The sequence below is a fragment of the Gracilinanus agilis genome, chromosome 3 (genome assembly GCF_016433145.1).
Source record: "Gracilinanus agilis isolate LMUSP501 chromosome 3, AgileGrace, whole genome shotgun sequence".
NCBI lineage: Eukaryota > Metazoa > Chordata > Mammalia > Didelphimorphia > Didelphidae > Gracilinanus > Gracilinanus agilis.
Window position 1 is genome coordinate 75,128,517 of NC_058132.1, and position 16,154 is coordinate 75,144,670.

General features: G+C 50.9%; 3 protein-coding genes across 5 annotated transcripts in view; 1 reads left to right on the forward strand and 2 right to left on the reverse strand.

Moving 5' to 3' along the window:
• Positions 1-262: 262 nt before the first annotated feature.
• On the reverse strand, positions 263-2,031 carry FAM167B (family with sequence similarity 167 member B). Its single transcript, XM_044671448.1, has 2 exons — positions 1,694-2,031; positions 263-797 (listed from the first exon to the last, which is right to left on the reverse strand). Exons 1-2 carry the CDS (start codon positions 1,952-1,954, stop codon positions 522-524), a joined length of 537 nt encoding a protein of 178 aa, XP_044527383.1. The 5' UTR covers positions 1,955-2,031; the 3' UTR covers positions 263-521.
• A 1,902-nt stretch (positions 2,032-3,933) lies between these two features.
• Positions 3,934-14,569, forward strand: LOC123240435 (myotubularin-related protein 9-like). Of its 3 annotated transcripts, none has more exons than XM_044668006.1 (10): positions 3,934-4,115; positions 4,905-5,013; positions 5,171-5,296; positions 5,424-5,597; positions 5,964-6,184; positions 7,943-8,104; positions 8,742-8,883; positions 8,984-9,204; positions 10,299-10,450; positions 14,470-14,569. In XM_044668006.1, the coding sequence occupies exons 1-10, from the start codon at positions 3,934-3,936 to the stop codon at positions 14,526-14,528; spliced, it is 1,548 nt and encodes a 515-aa protein (XP_044523941.1). In that variant the 3' UTR covers positions 14,529-14,569. The 3 variants fall into 3 exon arrangements, with proteins under 3 accessions (XP_044523941.1, XP_044523940.1, XP_044523939.1); XM_044668005.1 differs by lacking the exon at positions 14,470-14,569 and adding an exon at positions 10,533-10,854; XM_044668004.1 differs by lacking the exon at positions 14,470-14,569 and having other exon boundaries at positions 10,299-10,854.
• EIF3I (eukaryotic translation initiation factor 3 subunit I) overlaps positions 10,957-16,154 on the reverse strand; it is a 6,343-nt gene continuing 1,145 nt past the window's right edge. Inside the window, exons 3-11 of the mRNA XM_044668007.1 lie at positions 14,229-14,316; positions 13,927-13,992; positions 12,635-12,784; positions 12,392-12,522; positions 12,082-12,192; positions 11,895-11,984; positions 11,428-11,501; positions 11,237-11,329; positions 10,957-11,124 (exon numbers count right to left, since the gene is read on the reverse strand). Of these exons, the coding sequence (XP_044523942.1) occupies positions 11,043-11,124; positions 11,237-11,329; positions 11,428-11,501; positions 11,895-11,984; positions 12,082-12,192; positions 12,392-12,522; positions 12,635-12,784; positions 13,927-13,992; positions 14,229-14,316 (885 nt within the window). The 3' untranslated portion in view covers positions 10,957-11,042. The remainder of the gene's footprint in view (positions 11,125-11,236; positions 11,330-11,427; positions 11,502-11,894; positions 11,985-12,081; positions 12,193-12,391; positions 12,523-12,634; positions 12,785-13,926; positions 13,993-14,228; positions 14,317-16,154) is intronic.

The following is a 16,154-nucleotide window of genomic DNA, read 5'->3' on the forward strand; positions in this document are numbered from 1 at the left end:
GGAGAAGGAAAGGGAGAGAAATAGAAAGACAGAGATAGAGAGAGGAGACAGTTAGAGAGACAGAAAAAACCCTGAAAGACTGAGAGAGAGAAACAGGCAGACACACAAGGCAGAGAGCCAGAACCCCAAAAGCAGATGACAAGAGAGAACAGAGCTAAATGAGAGAGAAAAGCTGGGGGTTTGAGACAGAAACAGGTTTTCCTCCCTTGAAAACCTGCAGCACACCTGGTGACCTCTCTCCATCCCCCAGTGACAAGGTAGCTGAGTAGCCCCAGGAGCCCACAGCAGGCAGGAATGGCATTTATTGGAGGGCTTGGGTAAGGGTGAACATGCCCAAAGGGCCCTTGTCTCCTGGAGAGTGGGGAGAACTGGCCCTGGAAAGGCAGCAGGGCTCCCTCCCTCCCTCCAGTCTGTGAGCTGGGACCCTTCTCCTGCCCAGGGTCACTGGGGGTGGGGGCTGGGGTGGGATAGCCCTGAGGGAGCGCTGAGGATGCCCAGCTCTCTGCAGCAGGGCCGACTGCTCAGCAGAGCGTGAACCAACGAGCACTGATGTTCATCCGCGTGAGGCCGATGTCCCTGAGCGGGGGAGCCAGGAGGCGAGTGGGCCGGAGGGAGCCTGGGCTCAGTAGCTGGGCGGCCTCTCCAAAGCCCAGCCCCTCGGCCTCGGCCTCCAGCTCAGCATCGTCTAACAGCTCCTGGTGTTGCCTGCAGATCTGTTCCACCTTGAGCTGGTGCATGCGGGACCGGAGGCGCAGTAGCTGCCCGGCCAGCTCCCGGTCCTGGGCCCGCATCTGCCTCTGGGGGAAATGATTCAGGCTGAGGATTGGGGCCCTGGCTGGCTGCCCGCCACTTTGGGCAGGGAGCCAGGGATGCTGTGGGCAGAGGTGTTTCTCCCCCACCTCCATCCTGTGTCCGGCAGCTGGCCAGCCCCTTGAAGCGCTGACTTTCTCTGACCCGTCCAGCTCAGCTCTTCCTGGCTCCTCCTTTCTCCCGAGCCCAGCTCCACCCTCTCCTCTTCCTCCTCTTCCAGGAATGATAATAATAACTCCCATGGCCGTAGCCTTTGAGGGTTTATAAAGCACTTCCTCACAAGTGTCCAGGAGGGGAGCAGTCAAGATTGGAATCCAAGACTCTGTTCCCCTGCCTCAGGAATGGAGTCAGGGGCTTTTCACTTTGTCACCAAAGACTGATTAAGCACCTGTTGGGTTCCAGGCACAGCCTGGGGTTGGGGGTGGGGGGTCAAACATTGCATGCTAAGTTATTTCTTGAGGACGGGGACTTCACTCTTCCTGTCTCCACCCTACCACAGACTTCAGCCTCCCCTAGAGAAATCGGGATCATAGACGAAGAGAGAAAAAAGATCCTAGTCCAACACCCTCACTTGACAGATGAGGAAACTGAGGCCCAGAGGGATGAAGTGATTTGTCCACAGTCGGGGGAAGAGATCTACACAAGGATTTGAACTAGGTCCTCTAACTCAAGAAGCCCATTTTTTTTCACATGCAGTCCCGTTCAGTCTGAACTGAAAAGGGTTTCTGAAAATCGGGAACTCCCTAAGGGCAAGGCAACATCCTCTTCCTCCGCCTAGGACCTCCCCCTGTGCCTCTCTCTCTCTTTAATGGGGGTGGGGGCTCCCGGACAGTGACTTCATACTATCCTCCTCTACCAAGACCGCCCCCCACCCCAGACTTACCAACTCCTCTCTGAGCCACTGCAAGGCATCATCCAGAGTGTGAAAACCACAGATGGCCCCAGGACCTGGTTCCTCCAGTTCATCCCTGGCATGACCTCGGTGCCAGGCTTGGCTTTGGACCCGGGCTGTCCACTCGAGGTATGAGGGCCTTCTGGTCTGTAGCTTCAGTTTGGCAGTGAGAGCCTTCAAGCTGTCCAGTGTCTCCTCCTCTTGTTCTTCCTCCTCACCCAGGGCCCCAAATGACAGAGACCCCAGGGACATGATGACGGCCGCTCTGGCAGGACCAGAGACCTCCGTCCTTGTGTTGAAGGGGACAGATGGGTAATCTGTGGCTAAAGTTAGGAGTAGGAGGTGAGTGTGTAAGATTGAGTGTGTGGCTGATTTCCCTGGAATTCTATAATAATGGGAACTCACGTGACCCCCAGAGGAAAGCAATGGGGGAGTTGAGGGGGGGCAGGATCTCAGTTTCTCTGGCCTCAAGGTCAAGTTTAATTGTCTTTGCCCAAAAGGAGACACCCTGTTCTCTGAAAGGAAACTTGTCCAGGCCAGGGAACTACTGGGGATGTTGGCTCTGCCCTTTGGCATCTCCCAACTTTCCTTCCTATCTCTTCCAACCAGATTGAGGGGTACCACTGAGGGCCAAAACTCAGCTTGGGATAGGGGCAGAATGTGGGACCTCAAGCTGGATCAGGGGGCAAAATGGGAAGTACCAGTCTGGAGGGTGGCAGAGTATTAGATTCTAATGGGGGAGTAGAGACTGTGGGGTAGACTGGGAGAGCAAGTGCTAGGTTGGGTTGGGATCCCATCATAGAAATAGGATCCAAGACTTGATGGAGGCAAAATTTGAGGAAGAAGAACAGACCGTGAAGGTGGTCCGGTCCCAGCCAAAAGGAAGGAAATAAGTGCCCAGTCTGGTGGGGGGCAAGTGCTAGTTGGGTTGGCATACTCAGGATAGGTGTCAAAGATGGAATTCTCGGGGTTGGAGGAGATTGAAAGTACTGATCCTGGAGAAGAGCCTGGAGGGGCTTCAGGGTGGCCTCCCCGGTGGCACCCTGGGTGCCAAGGATCAGGGCACTTAAGTGATGAGCCAACTACCCCCAGGGGGCGCTCCTTAACCAACGATTACCAGATAAGCTGACAGATACTGTCAGCATTTAAGGTAGCCCGGCAGGGACCCAACAGAGAGGACTCAATTTAAGTACTGGATAGGACCTTGGAGACCAGCTAATCCATCTGTTACTTCAGAGAAGAGACTGAGGATCAGAGTAGGAAGGGGATTTTGACAATCTAGGACTAGCTGGTGGCAAAACAAAGCAAGCTGGAGATAAAGTGTGTGCCTATTGATTGGGGAATGGCTGAACAAATTGTGGTATATTCATGTCTCCCTGTAAGAAACAAGAAACAGGAGGAATTCAATAAGACACAGGAAGGCATGAATGAACTGATACAAAGGGAAGGAAGCTAAACCAGGAGAATATCATACACATTGGCTCTGAGTGAAAGGAAAAAGGCCCCTTACTAAGGGGCAAGGGAAGGGAAGGGGAAATTCATTTCTGCCCCTCCTCCCCCTTCCTTGGAGAGGTGGGCAAAATATCTTATACATTTCCTGGCACTGCCAAGAATGTTTGATTTAACTGTGTCTCCTTGTAAGGGAAGGAGGCTCACTGGAGATGGGGAGGGGGATATTTGGAAATGGCTGTGATAGAAAAACAAGCAATATTTTAAAATGCATTCATTTAAAAATTAGTGGCAGGACTTCTATCCAGCACTTCTGCCTTCAAGTCCAGAGGGAAGGGGTGAGCCAGAGAGAGGAGAAGGAGGAAGGGAGGAGGACGAATTAGACAGTTGCCTGGCCCATTATTTTAAGGAGCAAGGCAGAGGAGAAGAGAGCTCTGTGTTTGGGAATTGTTTGGGTGGACTGGGTTCAAGAACACCTGGGTCTCCAGTTAGATTCCAAGCAGTGTCAAACCTGAGCACCCAAAGCCCCTTAGCTGTGGGGCCACCTTAACAGCCCCATCTTGCAAGCTTCACCCGCCCCAGGGGCAGTTCCTGTTCCCCTACCCCATCCCAGGGACTGTCCAGATCATTGGGTTCCTGTTCTGGTCCTCCTTTTAGACTGAGAGGACTGCCTGTGCCCTGGGGCTGCAGCACCCTGAGACCCCAGCCTTTTTGAGTCTGACAACAATCACAACACCGTCAGACTCACCCCCTCCCCTGTCCCCCAGTCCTGGGCCTCCCGGATGGAGTTCTCGGAACTGATCCGTACTGCCCGGGCAGAGGCGCTTCTCCTGCCTGGTCCTGGACAGTCTCCGGTGAGGGGCACTCTGTGTATCACCAGCCACCACCTGCTGCTGTCTGCGGGGCAGGAAAGCCCTAGCGACCTGTGGCTGCTCTTGCGCAACGTGGATACGGTGGAAAAGCGGTGAGAGGGCTTGGGTTCGGGGCAGGGTCCTAGCTGGGGGTAGGGGAGAGGGGCAGGGGCAAGGGCAGCGTCCCAGATGGACGCAAGGGAAAGGAGTGGGGCGCAGGGAGCAAGAGCACGCTGTTAGTACCAAGGGAACATGGTGACGGGTGGAGAGGATGCTGCTGCTGTGTGTGTGTGTGTGTGTGTGTGTGTGTGTGTGTGTGTGTGTGTGTGTGGCTGGGGGTGCTTCCTGCAGAGGAGAGGCTATCAGGGCTGAGGCGTATCCCCGGAAGATTGGGAACTGCTTAGTTGGAAAATACTCGGGGCTCAGAGCCAGCCAGACCGAAAGCCAACGTGTCGCCTGTTGGCTGGGAATCATCAGGGCTCGATCCTCTATCCAAAAAGAGCCGAACTACCTCTGCCTTACTTTCTTATTTATCTTCCACTTCTGTCCCATGTCCTCATTTGTCTCCTTTTCCTCACTGTTTCCGAAATCAAGGGTCTCCCCCACCCACTCCTGTATCCCTTCAATGAACTCTGAAATGTACCCCTCCCCAAAGACCTCTCTGATTTCTTTCCCCATTGACCCGCTTTTCCCCCTCCTCTACTGATTCCTGTTCCACTTGTCCTATGTGTCCAATACCGCCCTCGGTGTCCTTCCATTCTTGTTCTCCCTCTAGCCCCACCTCTCCCCCGTGATCCTCCATTGGCCCTTAGGAGTTCCATACAGACCCAGTATCTCTCCCCCATGGCTCCCACGTGCCCATTTAGCCCACTGACTCCTGCCCGGCTTCTCCCCTCACTCAGGGTGGCGGGAAACTCAGGCACCATCACCCTGAAGTGTAAGGACCTGCAGGTTCTGCAGCTGGAGATCGAAGGTTTGGAGGAGACGCTGGACATCGCCAGCTCCATCGAGGTGGGCAGGGTGTGCCAGGATTAGGGCAGCAAATCCACCCCCGGGTATTGCGGAGGGAGGAGGAGGGTGTCGGGCGCAGAGGGAGGCAGGGGGAGAACATCGGCTTTGAGTGTCGAGCCAGGGATCCCCAGACGTGCTTCCTGCCTTTCTCCTCAAGGCTTTGTCCTCGCTGGAATCTGTCAGCACTTCCTATCCATTCTTCTACAGGCCCCAGAGCCTGAGGCTGGGAGATGCCGAGGACCTGTACCCCCCGGACCACTTCTATCGGCGGGTGGCTCTCGAGGTAAGTGCCAGGGACAGGGATGAGGGCAGCCGCAGGAGGGACTTGGGGAGGCTGTGGGAAAGGGTTTGTGCCTCTGGATGGGAGCTGTGGTGGGAGGGAGACTTCAGAGATTCCTCCGTTCCTACAGACAGACGCCTGGCGCCTGAGCACAGTCAACAGGGACTTTCAGGTGTGCGCCAGCTACCCGCCTGCCCTGGTGGTGCCCCGCGGGATCGGGGACGAGGTCCTGGCACGGAGCGCCCGCTTTCGCCAAGGCGGCCGCTTCCCTGTGCTCAGTTACTATCATAGTATCAACGGCACAGTGAGTGTGGAACCGGCTCCCAGTCCCACATCCTGCGCATCGCTCAGCCCTCGCTGTAGCCTAGCTTGTACCCCGCGCCCACGCTCCTCTCCCAGCCCCCTGGCTCCACCCAAACACCTGAACCACGCCCCCCACCCCCACCGCGGGGAATCCAACCCGCGCCTTGCTTAGGCTTCTCCCCCGCGCACCTTCAGCCTCATTCCCTGATGGATTCCAACTCTGCCCCACCCAGACCTGACCCCCGGAATTCTCCCTGCTATCCCGAGCCCCTTCGGCTCGCCCCGACTCTGGCTGCCTCCCTCACTCCAAGCTGACCGGGTGGCCTTATCCCTGGGCGGTAAATTGGGTCACTCATCCCACCCCAAGGTGATGCTCCGCTCCAGCCAGCCCTTGCAGGGGGCCAATCGGCGACGCTGTGCAGAAGACGAGGAGCTGCTGCGGGCAGCTCTGGCCCTGGGCGGTCATCAGGGCTTAGTCTTGGACACCCGCTCGGCCCAGGCTGTCAAGCAGGCCCGAATAACCGGGGGTGGCACGGAGGCCAAGGCAGCCTACCCGGGCTGGAAACGGCTGCACCGGCCCCTGGAGAGGTAAATAACCGACTCACACACACCATTTCTTGCCAAACAATTTCTTCAAGAGCTCTGGAAGCAAAAGAATGGAATGATGGACGTTCTACAGGCACAGGAATTTGTGATTCAGGGACAAAGGATTCCAGGCGATGGCCCTACTGCCATTAGTCAACAAACATTTATTAAGTGCCTACTATGTGCCAAGAATGGTGCTAAGAGCTGAGAATACAAATAATCCTCTAATGGGGGATGGATAAAGATATCCCAAAGGCAGGGACATGAAAGAGTGCAGCCAGGTGGGAAATGAAGACATGCCTCTTCTGGGGCACGGGGAGGGCCATTCCACCTTCCTATCAGAGGATAAGGTGTAAATCCCTGGTGGAGGTGATCTAGCAGGGAGAGACGTTCCAAGGGCATAATGGAGAAGTCCAGGAGTGCAGTTAGGTGGGAAATGAGCGGCAAGTCACCAGGTCAAGGCTAGCATGAGAGAAAGCAAAATCAAAGTGGGGAAACTGGAGGGGTTGGGACCATAGGAAAAGGCTTTCAGATCCTGATTAGGGCTTAAGGATTAGCTTCAGTGGGGGGGTGAGATAGAGTGGATTCTCCTCCACTGGTGTTTGGACTTGTTGAGTGGAATTTCAAACATCTCAGTCATTCTGGGAGGAAGGATGGAGAGACCTTAGAGACCCCACACCAGCGAGATGGAGAGAGCAGGCTGAGATATCGTGCAGCCAGACTCTTAGCGCTGAGCCCCCTGAAGATGTACCAGGAGGTGAATGGGATGGAGAGAATAAACATAAGCCTGAAAGGTCATTGAGATTGTGTGGGTCAGTAAAGGAATCAATGAAAAAAATGGACAATCAAGGTAGTTCCTGCTCCCAAGGAGCTCACAGTCTACTACCTAGAGGAGATGACACTAATAATTGGAGGGAAACACATAGAGAAGAGTTCAACTGTAGGTCAAATTTTAAAAATGGCTGACCTTGGAACTCAAAAATATTTAAGAATAATGTTAATGTGTTTTTACATGTAGTTAGAAACAAAATAGAGTAAAAAGACTTAAATAGCAATAGCTAACATTTATATAGCACTTGCTATGCACTAGGCATTATGCTAAGCATTTTGCAATTATTACCTCATTTGATCCTCACAACCCTGGCGTGCTAATATTACTTTCATTTTACAGATAAAGAAACTGAGGCAGAGGTTGAGTGACTTGCCCAAGGTCACACAGCTAGTAGTTCCTGAAGCCACATTTGAACTCTGATCTTCCCAACACCAGCCCTGGCCCTCTAAGCACTTTATCACCCAGCTGCCCCAGGGAAACCTCAGTGAGGAGTAAGGAGTTTATGCCTCCTCCTCCTGGTCTGGAGATCTGGAGGAAAACAGTAGTTGCTACCTATGAAAAAGGTTGCAACCGGTGACATATTTCAGAAAAGCAAGCAGAGGGAAAGGAATACTGGTTGAAAAGTTCAAGGATATAGGGTACCCTTGGATGAATTTTTTTTTTAACGCTCAGTAAGACAGAAGAGTAAGGGCTAGGCAAATGGAATAAAGCAACTTGCCCAGAGTCACACAGCTAGGAAGTGTCTTGAGGCCACATTTGAATTCAGGACCTCCCAAATCCAGGCTTGGTGCTCTATCCACTGTGTCACCTAGCCAACCTTTTGGATGAGTTATGGAGGTGGATAGGTGTGTTGGACGTCTTGTGACTCTTTTGAGGAACAGTTCTCAGGTTTGGGGGCAAGGGGTAACCAGTCTGCCTTCTCCCCCCAGGGGCCGGCCCCTGCAGGACAGTTTTGTGCGTCTGGTAGAGGCCTGTACAGATCCCTCCCTGAGCATGGACCGCTGGCTCAGCAGGCTGGACGGCTGTCAATGGCTGACACACGTTAAGGAAGCACTGACCACTGCCTGTCTGGTGGCCCAGGGCATGGATAGGTAAGGCCCATGGGGCAAGAGGACCATGCCCGACTTCGGAGGAGGAGGTGCCCCAGGCTCAGCCAGGCGATAGTTGAGAATCCCACCCCCAGCCTTGGTCCAGTGTGTCCCACAGGAGGCCCAGCCTCTGGCCAGGCTAGCAAACAGGAATTAATAAGATGGGGAAACAGTAAGCATTCCAGTTTGACTGAAACAGCATCGGAAGGGGCGGAGTGTGAGACCAAGCTAGAAAGGGAAGTTAAGGGGGTATTATGGAAGGCTTCAAAGGCTGCTGCAAGCTTCCACCAGGGCAATGTGCTAGTCAGCCCTACCTGGGCAGCCGTGTCAAGGATGGTTGTGGAGGGAGAAGCTCTGGGTGGGCAGGAGGGAGACCACTGATCCAGCCATTCCAGTCGTCCGGATGAGAGGCTGAGCTAGGGTATTGCTGTGCATAGGGTCACTCCTGGCATTGCTACCCCATTGAAGTTTCCCCCATGGGCTCTGTCCCTCCACAAAGGTCCCTTTGTTTCTGTTCTCGGCAGTGTGTGCTAGTGTTCCTCTTGAGCTACATGCCCTGGATAGAATTGGCTTGACTTGTCAGGATTGGATATGGGGAACTGGGGGGCTCCTACTGATGGAGCCTCTTGGGTCCATGCAGGGAAGGGGTCTGTTTCCTGGTCCATGGGGCTGAGGGCACCGATGCCACCCTCCTTGTGACCTCGCTGGCACAGCTCATCCTGGATCCCAAATGCAGAACGACGCATGGCTTCCAAAGCCTGCTGGAACGGGAATGGATCCAGGTAGGAGGCACCCAGAGGTCCTGGACCCAGTGGGAGTCCGGGATGTCAGGGACATCTTTCTGAAGCTGGCTCCTGCTTATCCCTTTGCCCCTTTCCCCAGGCTGGCCACCCTTTCCAGCAGCGCTGTGCTCACTCGGCCTATGCCCAAAGTCGCCCCAAACATGAGGCGCCCACCTTCCTGCTCTTCCTGGACTGCGTGTGGCAGCTGAGCCGGCAATTCCCACTTTCCCTGGAGTTTGGGGAAGGGATGCTGCTGGCCTTGTTTGAGCACGCTTATGCTTCACCCTTCGGCACCTTTCTCTGCAACAGTGAGAAGGAAAGGTGAGACCCGGAGGTGGGCTGGGCCCCTCCTGTCCAACTCCCTTCTCCTCCCCATGCCAATCTGGGGGAAAATGAAAGCCAAAGGCCTCAAATCATAGAATCCCAGGAGCGGAGCAGAAAGCGGCTTCAGAGGGTACTGAGTCAAACAGCACCATGAGGAGGACCCAGTTCTGGCCCAAAGGCCTCTAGGGAGAGAATCACAGCAGGTGGCCCATTAGATGCAGTGGAGAGTCCTGGGTTCCAACCACGAGCCCACTCCTAAGGAGCTGTGTGATGTGGAACAAGACATTTGACCTCTCAGCCTCGGTTTCCTCACCTGTAGACTGAGGAGGTTGTTATGAGGATAAAATGAGACCATACCTAAGGACGAAGGTCTACAGATCTTCCAAGCACTTGTAATTGTGAGCTGCTCTCATTTGTAATGGGAACACAGCTAAGTGGTGTAGTGGATAGAGAGCTGGACCTGGAGTCAGGAAGACCTGGGTTCAAATCTGACCTCAGACACATACGAGCTGGGTGAACCTGGGCAAGTCAAGGATATAGGGTACCCTTGGATGAATTTTTTTTAACGCTCAGTAAGACAGAAGAGTAAGGGCTAGGCAAATGGAATAAAGCAACTTGCCCTGTTTGCCTCAGTTTCCTCAACTGTAAAATGAGCTGGAGAAGGAAATGGCAAAACCACTCCAGTATCCTACCTCATTTTACAGAAGAGGAAGGGAAATGATTTGTTCAGTTTCACAGCCGCTAAGTGCTAGAGCTGGGATTCCAACCAGGTTTCCTGACTCCCCAGTTCAAGGCTTTCTCAGCTATGAAATATTGCTTCTCCGCCCTCCCTGGAATTCTGCTAAGGAGAAAGCCTTCAGTGGCTGGAAGATCATATGCTCCCAAGTGGCCCCTGACACTGACTAGAGGTGGTGACCAGTTAGCTGTCTGCTCTAGCCCTATAGCTCCTACCCATCTAACCCTTCAAGCGAGGTCTGCCCCAGAAGATGGTGCATGGGCCCACTCAAAAGCAGGGGCTGGTCTCCCTTTTTGGAACCTCAACCCCAGAGGCCTCTGAAAAATGTGCCTAACCTACTCTGCTCCCTGGCCAGGTACTTGTGTGAAGTGAAGACAAAGACACACTCTTTGTGGTCCAGTATGAACCAATCAAAGGAACGACAAAGATTCTGTAACCCCATCTACTCACCCAACCCCCTGGCCTTATGGCCTTCAGTGGAGCCCCAGAGCCTTCAGTTGTGGGCAGGTAAGATGTCCCTCCCAGTCCCCCTGCCAGCCCTCAGTACAGGCTCAGCTCTAACTAGCTTCATCCTCACACCCAATTCTAGGCCTTTTCCTCCGATGGACTCGTCCACCTGAGCCTGTCCAAGAGGCGTGGACACAGCTCTGGAAAATAGTGACAGAGAAAGAAGTGGTGGACACCTTTTGAAGCCTCCATCCTTGAGCACAGGGGCACTTACTCTAATGCCCACTTCCAGCCTTTGCTTCAGACTTTTCAGGCCCCAGGGTCCCTAGCTGGCAGCCTAGAAGACTGAAAGCCCAAGCAGGGACTCTAGCAGCTCCAAGGCTAAGCTGCAGGTACTCCCAACCTTTTTACTTCCAGGGCCATGAAGTAGAGGAAAAAGCTGACAATAAATGGACCTGTGCTTATCCTCTGTTTCCTGGAATCTCAGTGGGAAGAAGGGATGGGCAAGTCTCCATTGACCACCAAACCCTGCTCTACCCCACAGCTCTTCACAGGACAATAAGACATTGTCATATCCCATTTGGTTTATTTTTTAGTGTCCACAACTTTTCAGCAGAGGGCAGGAGGGTCAGCTGACTCCAGCTCCAACTCCTCACGCCTCAAACTCAAACTCAAAGTATTGTGGATCGAAGTAGTGAATTCGGACGTAGCCATCTTCTCCACCGCTGCTGTAGCTATAAGGAGAGGGGGAGGGCAGTTAGACAAGTCTGCATATACCCTGAAGGGCTCCACTCACAGAGAAACTGAGATGGACTTTGTCTTAACCCCTCCCTAAAGGGTTTTTACCTCTTGCCATCAGGATGGAAAGCAACACTGTTAATGGGGCCAAAGTGACCTTTGACTCTTCCAAACTCCTCTTCAAAGGCAAGATGGAAGAACCTGGGAATAGAAAATAGGGACACATATAGACTTCAAAGCTTCACCCTTTGGTAACTCTCCATGTCCTCCCTTCTCCAGGAAACAGGCTCCCCACTTACCTGGCTTCAAACTTGCCAATTCTGGTGGAGGTTGTGGTTACATCCATGGCCTCCTGTCCACCACCTAGGACTACCTATAGAAAGGAGGAGGCCCAGTCCCAGGCTTTAGGTTAGGGCTACCTCTTGGGGTAACATTATCTGTTTACCCTTTAGATAATGCTGTTATCTCTCCCATCAGAAAGACTTGGGAAGCTTTCCCTAAGTCTACTGCCCAGCCCCTTTCTCCCAGAGTGCTCCTTTGTTGTGGACTTAAGAGCCACTATGGGACCTCTTCTCCCTACCCGACTTGCCATTAGTCACAGCTACCATTTGTAAAAATCCCCATTAGCCTTTACTATTGTAAGTTAAGTTTTTGCAAGATTTGTAAGAAGCCATGTCTGGGGGGCAGGGCTGCCAGTTGGACACTTGGAATCTTGGGAGATTCCTGATGACTAAGGGATGGGCAGGAAAGCCAAGGACTGCCTTACGTGGTCATAGATGGGGGAAAGAGCAGCTGAGTTGACAGGTCGTTCAGTCCTGAATGTTTTCTGGTGCTCAAGTGTTGTGGAGTCAAAGAGCTAAAAATACATATTAGAAAGGGGAAAGAGAGATGAGAATAAGGGTGGGCCCCTGATCTGGAGCAAGTATGCCTCTGGCTTCTACCCCAGCACTCACCTTGGCTGTATTGTCCTTGGATGCAGTGACAAACATTGTCATATCTCGAGAGGTCTGAATGTCGTTGATTTGCCTTGAGTGTTCCTTAACATTCACCATCACTTCTCCAGACTGTGGGGGGGAAGGCATAGCTCAAGGTCCATGGCCTCATTTCCTACCACCAGGAGTCCAAAGCTTCTGCTCTCTGGTGAATGGGCATTGGTAATATTGTCTTGCCACCAGCCACTCTCCCTATATCCTGATCCTCCCAAACCCACCATTTGTTTCCAATCTCACCATCCAGGACCTTCCCTGGTTCCCCAGCCCTCACCTTAGCACTGTATTGGTTGAGCTCCCCATTTTCATGGCCAGCAATGATGCATTCCCCCAAGGGTCCCCACACGGCACTTGTGATCTTAGCATCAGCATTACAGGGGATCTTCATATAGGGTTCATTGCTATCTGTGTGTGTGTGTGGGAAATAGATAGATGGTGAAGACTGGCCCTGGGGCTACACTGGGCCCCACCTTTGCTCTCCGAGTCCCTGGATCCCCATACCATCTCAAGTCATTACCGATCTGGCTAGGGTCTCGTAGGTCAAAGAAACTGACAAAGCACTGGTACCCCATCTGTTTGTCTGTGGAGAACATGATGATGTTGCCCCCAAAGTCGAAGCCACACGTACGGACAGCTGAGTTGGTCTTCAATAGAGCCAGTTGTTTCCCTAGAGATGGGTACAGGTTGGGTAACTGTTCCTTCCACTCCTCATCCCCCTAAAAGTCCCAGCTCTATCTCTACCATCTTTATTGCTCCTTCTGTTTCCATGGGTGAAAATGGCTCCCCAGGAAACTGGGCTCAGCTCTCAGAAAGAGAGATTAAATAAGGCAACACCAATCCCGCCTCTCAAGTACTCTTGTCAAAGAATTTCAGAGGCCATCAGTTCCAAATGATACATGAGCAGAAATGCTTTCCAAATCCCTGACAAGGGACCATCCATCCTCTGCTAAAGCCCTCCACTAAGACAAATACATAGTCTTGTAAGACAGCTCATTCCACATTGAGCAGCCTCTGATTGTTAATAAGTTTTCTCATAAATTGAGGTAAAATTTGGTCCCCTCATTCTGGGCTTGACTTCCATCCCTAAAGTGTGGACACCAAGTAAACTGCTTCATCCAACTTGGGAGAAGAATACCAGAACAGGAAGTCTGATGTATCTGACCAATCTGGTCAACTAGGAATAGGTGTAGTCTAGCAAAAAAAAAAAAAAAACCCACTAATAAAAACAAACCCCAAAAACCTTTACCTTCCCCTTGGAATCAATACTGTGTATTGGTTCTAAAGCAGAAGAGCAGTAAAGACTAGGCAAAGGGATTTAAGTGACTTGCCCAGGGTCACACAGCAGGGAAGTATCTGTGACAATCCAAGGGTTCTCAATCTAGTAGCCATCTAGCTTCCCCCAGGCACTGCCTTTAAAAACTGATGTTAGGAGCCCAGAAAAAAAGAGGCCATCAAATATACCAGATATATATCTTTTTTTTGGAGAAAGTAGTAGGATGTGCTAAAAAGCACAGTGGACAGAGAACCAGAAAAACCAGAGCATAGGCCTAGCTCTAGCCTTCACTTTGTGACTTTGGCCAAGTCATTTCCTTCCCTCTGGGCCTCAGTTTTTGCCTCCATAAAAGGAGGAAGATAGACTATAGGATTCCCAAATTCTTTTCCAGTTCTGACACTCTTATGAGACCGTTTGATTCCTAATATCCCCTTGACATCAGTCAAGCCCACTCCCAAATGATAAACTCCATTCAGCTACCAGAGTTGGAAAGCTAAGGCAGTAATGTTGGGGTTCTGATGGTAGTAGATGATTACCTGTCTCACAATCCCAGAGACGGCAGCTGTTGTCAGCAGAGCCAGTAAGGACATGTTTGGTGTCCCCTGGAGAAGTTGTTAAGGAAAGTCACCAAATTCATCTGGCACCTTTTCCACGAGTGGCAGGGGAAGCTGTCTGATTTTTTTAAAACCATCCAGACATCCTATGCAGCCAGGTACTCTATCTTTGATCAGCATAAAGTACTAGCTCTTTCTCTAAGACAGTAACATTAGAGGAACATGAAGCTCTCAGAGGTCCCTAGGGTCTTACCCTAGAGGAATAGTCAGAGCATGAAGGATACAGTCAGCATCCACACACCACACAGCTCCAGTATGTCCAGTGTAGGTGCCAAGCCTCTCGCCATTCACTGAATACCACACATTGACAATCTAGTGAAGCAAAGATATCAGTTTGTACCTAACCCCTAAAAGAGGTAACCAGGAAAAAAGTAAAAACCTTCCCTTCCTTTCCCTGAGAGTCTTCCAGCAGCTTCCAGCCTGTTCTCTTACCCTTTGCCTTTTCTCTCCCAAACCTCCTTATAGGCCATCCTCCCTTTCCTTTGCCTCCCCACCAGAGAAGCTCCCAAATGAGGTTCCTGTGAAAGACTGTATGAGTGGGCTATTAAAATCAAATTACAATTGTACACAGAGACTGATACACTGTGGCACAATCGAACATAACGGACTTCTCTACTAGCAACAATGCAATGATCCAGAACAATGCTGAGGGACTTATGAGAAAGAATGCTATCCACATTCAGAGGAAGAACTGTGATGAGCAGAAACACAGAAGAAAAACAACTGCTTGAATACATGGGTTGATGGGAATATGATTGGGGATGAAGACACTAAACAATAACTTTAGTCCAACTATCAATAATATGGAATTAGGTCTTAATCAATGATACATGTAAAACCCAGTGGAATTTTGTGTCGGCTAAGGGGAGTTTAGAGAGGGAAAGAACATGAAACATGTAACTATGGGAAAATATTCAAAATTAAAATAAAAAAAATTAAACTACAAAATTCTAGGCTTGGAGTCAAGAGGACCTGTGTTCAAATCCAACTTCAGACACTTCCTAGTTGTGTGACCCTGGGCAAGTAATTTAATCCTGATTACCTCAACCTTGCCACTCTTCCATCTCTAGAAGAGATACTAAAGGAGAAGGTAAGGGTTTAAGAAAAAAAAAAGATTAAATTATGTTCTGTAACACGTCTCATACAAATGATTTGAGGACACAATTCTTTAAAATCTTAGTAAACTTTTAAGCATCAATTATTATTAAGCTATATATGTTTTGTATATTAATGGTTATTAAATTACTTTTTTCTCCCTGGTACCCAAACCCCATTTCCATGTCTTCTTTCAAGGCAGTCACTTATGTATCGAATGTAATTTATCCAATGTTGAGTCTACTTAAGCAGATACATTTTCTCTAACATGGCTCTTAAATATGACAACCTGTAAAAGGGCCCCCTATCTGCAGGATAGGAGGTGGCCTCCTCACCACCACATTAGCCCTCTCAACTCCTTGAGTCAGAAGAAGGTTAAAACCCAGACTTCTAAGTAAAATTCAACCCAACTCATTCATTATCTATGCCCAAGGACTAGGAATTCTCATTAGGTGATACCAGCAATGGGCTGGAGGTCAGTGATATGGTGTTAACTGTTGTTGAGCATATTGGAAGGGGTAGTGTAGCCCAACTAGTAATGGGGAAGGTTTGTATAGTAGCCCAAGCCTAAAAATCAGGGCTCCCGAGTTCTAGTCCTGGCCCACAGACCTCCAAAGTGTAAAATAGGAATAGAATATTAATGTTAGCTAACAGTTAGATTGCTCCTTAAAGTTTACAATTGCCTTACACATGATCTCATTCAAGTCTCACAACCTGGTGAAATAAGTTTGATTATTGTTCCCCTTTTACAGTTAAGAAAACCAAGAGGGGGCAGCTGGGTAGCTCAGTGGATTGAGAGCCAGGCCTAGAGACTGGAGGTCCTAGGTTCAAATCTGACCTCAGACACTTCCCAGCTGTGTGACCCTGGGCAAGTCACTTGACCCCCATGGCCTACCCTTATCTCTCTTCTGCCTTTGGAGCCAATACACAGTATTGACTCCAAGACGTAAGGTAAGGGAGAAAAGGGAGGAAAGAAAGAAAGAAAGAGAGAAAGAGAGAAAGAGAGAAAGAGAGAGAGAGAGAGAGAGAGAGAGAGAGAGAGAGAGAAGGAAGGA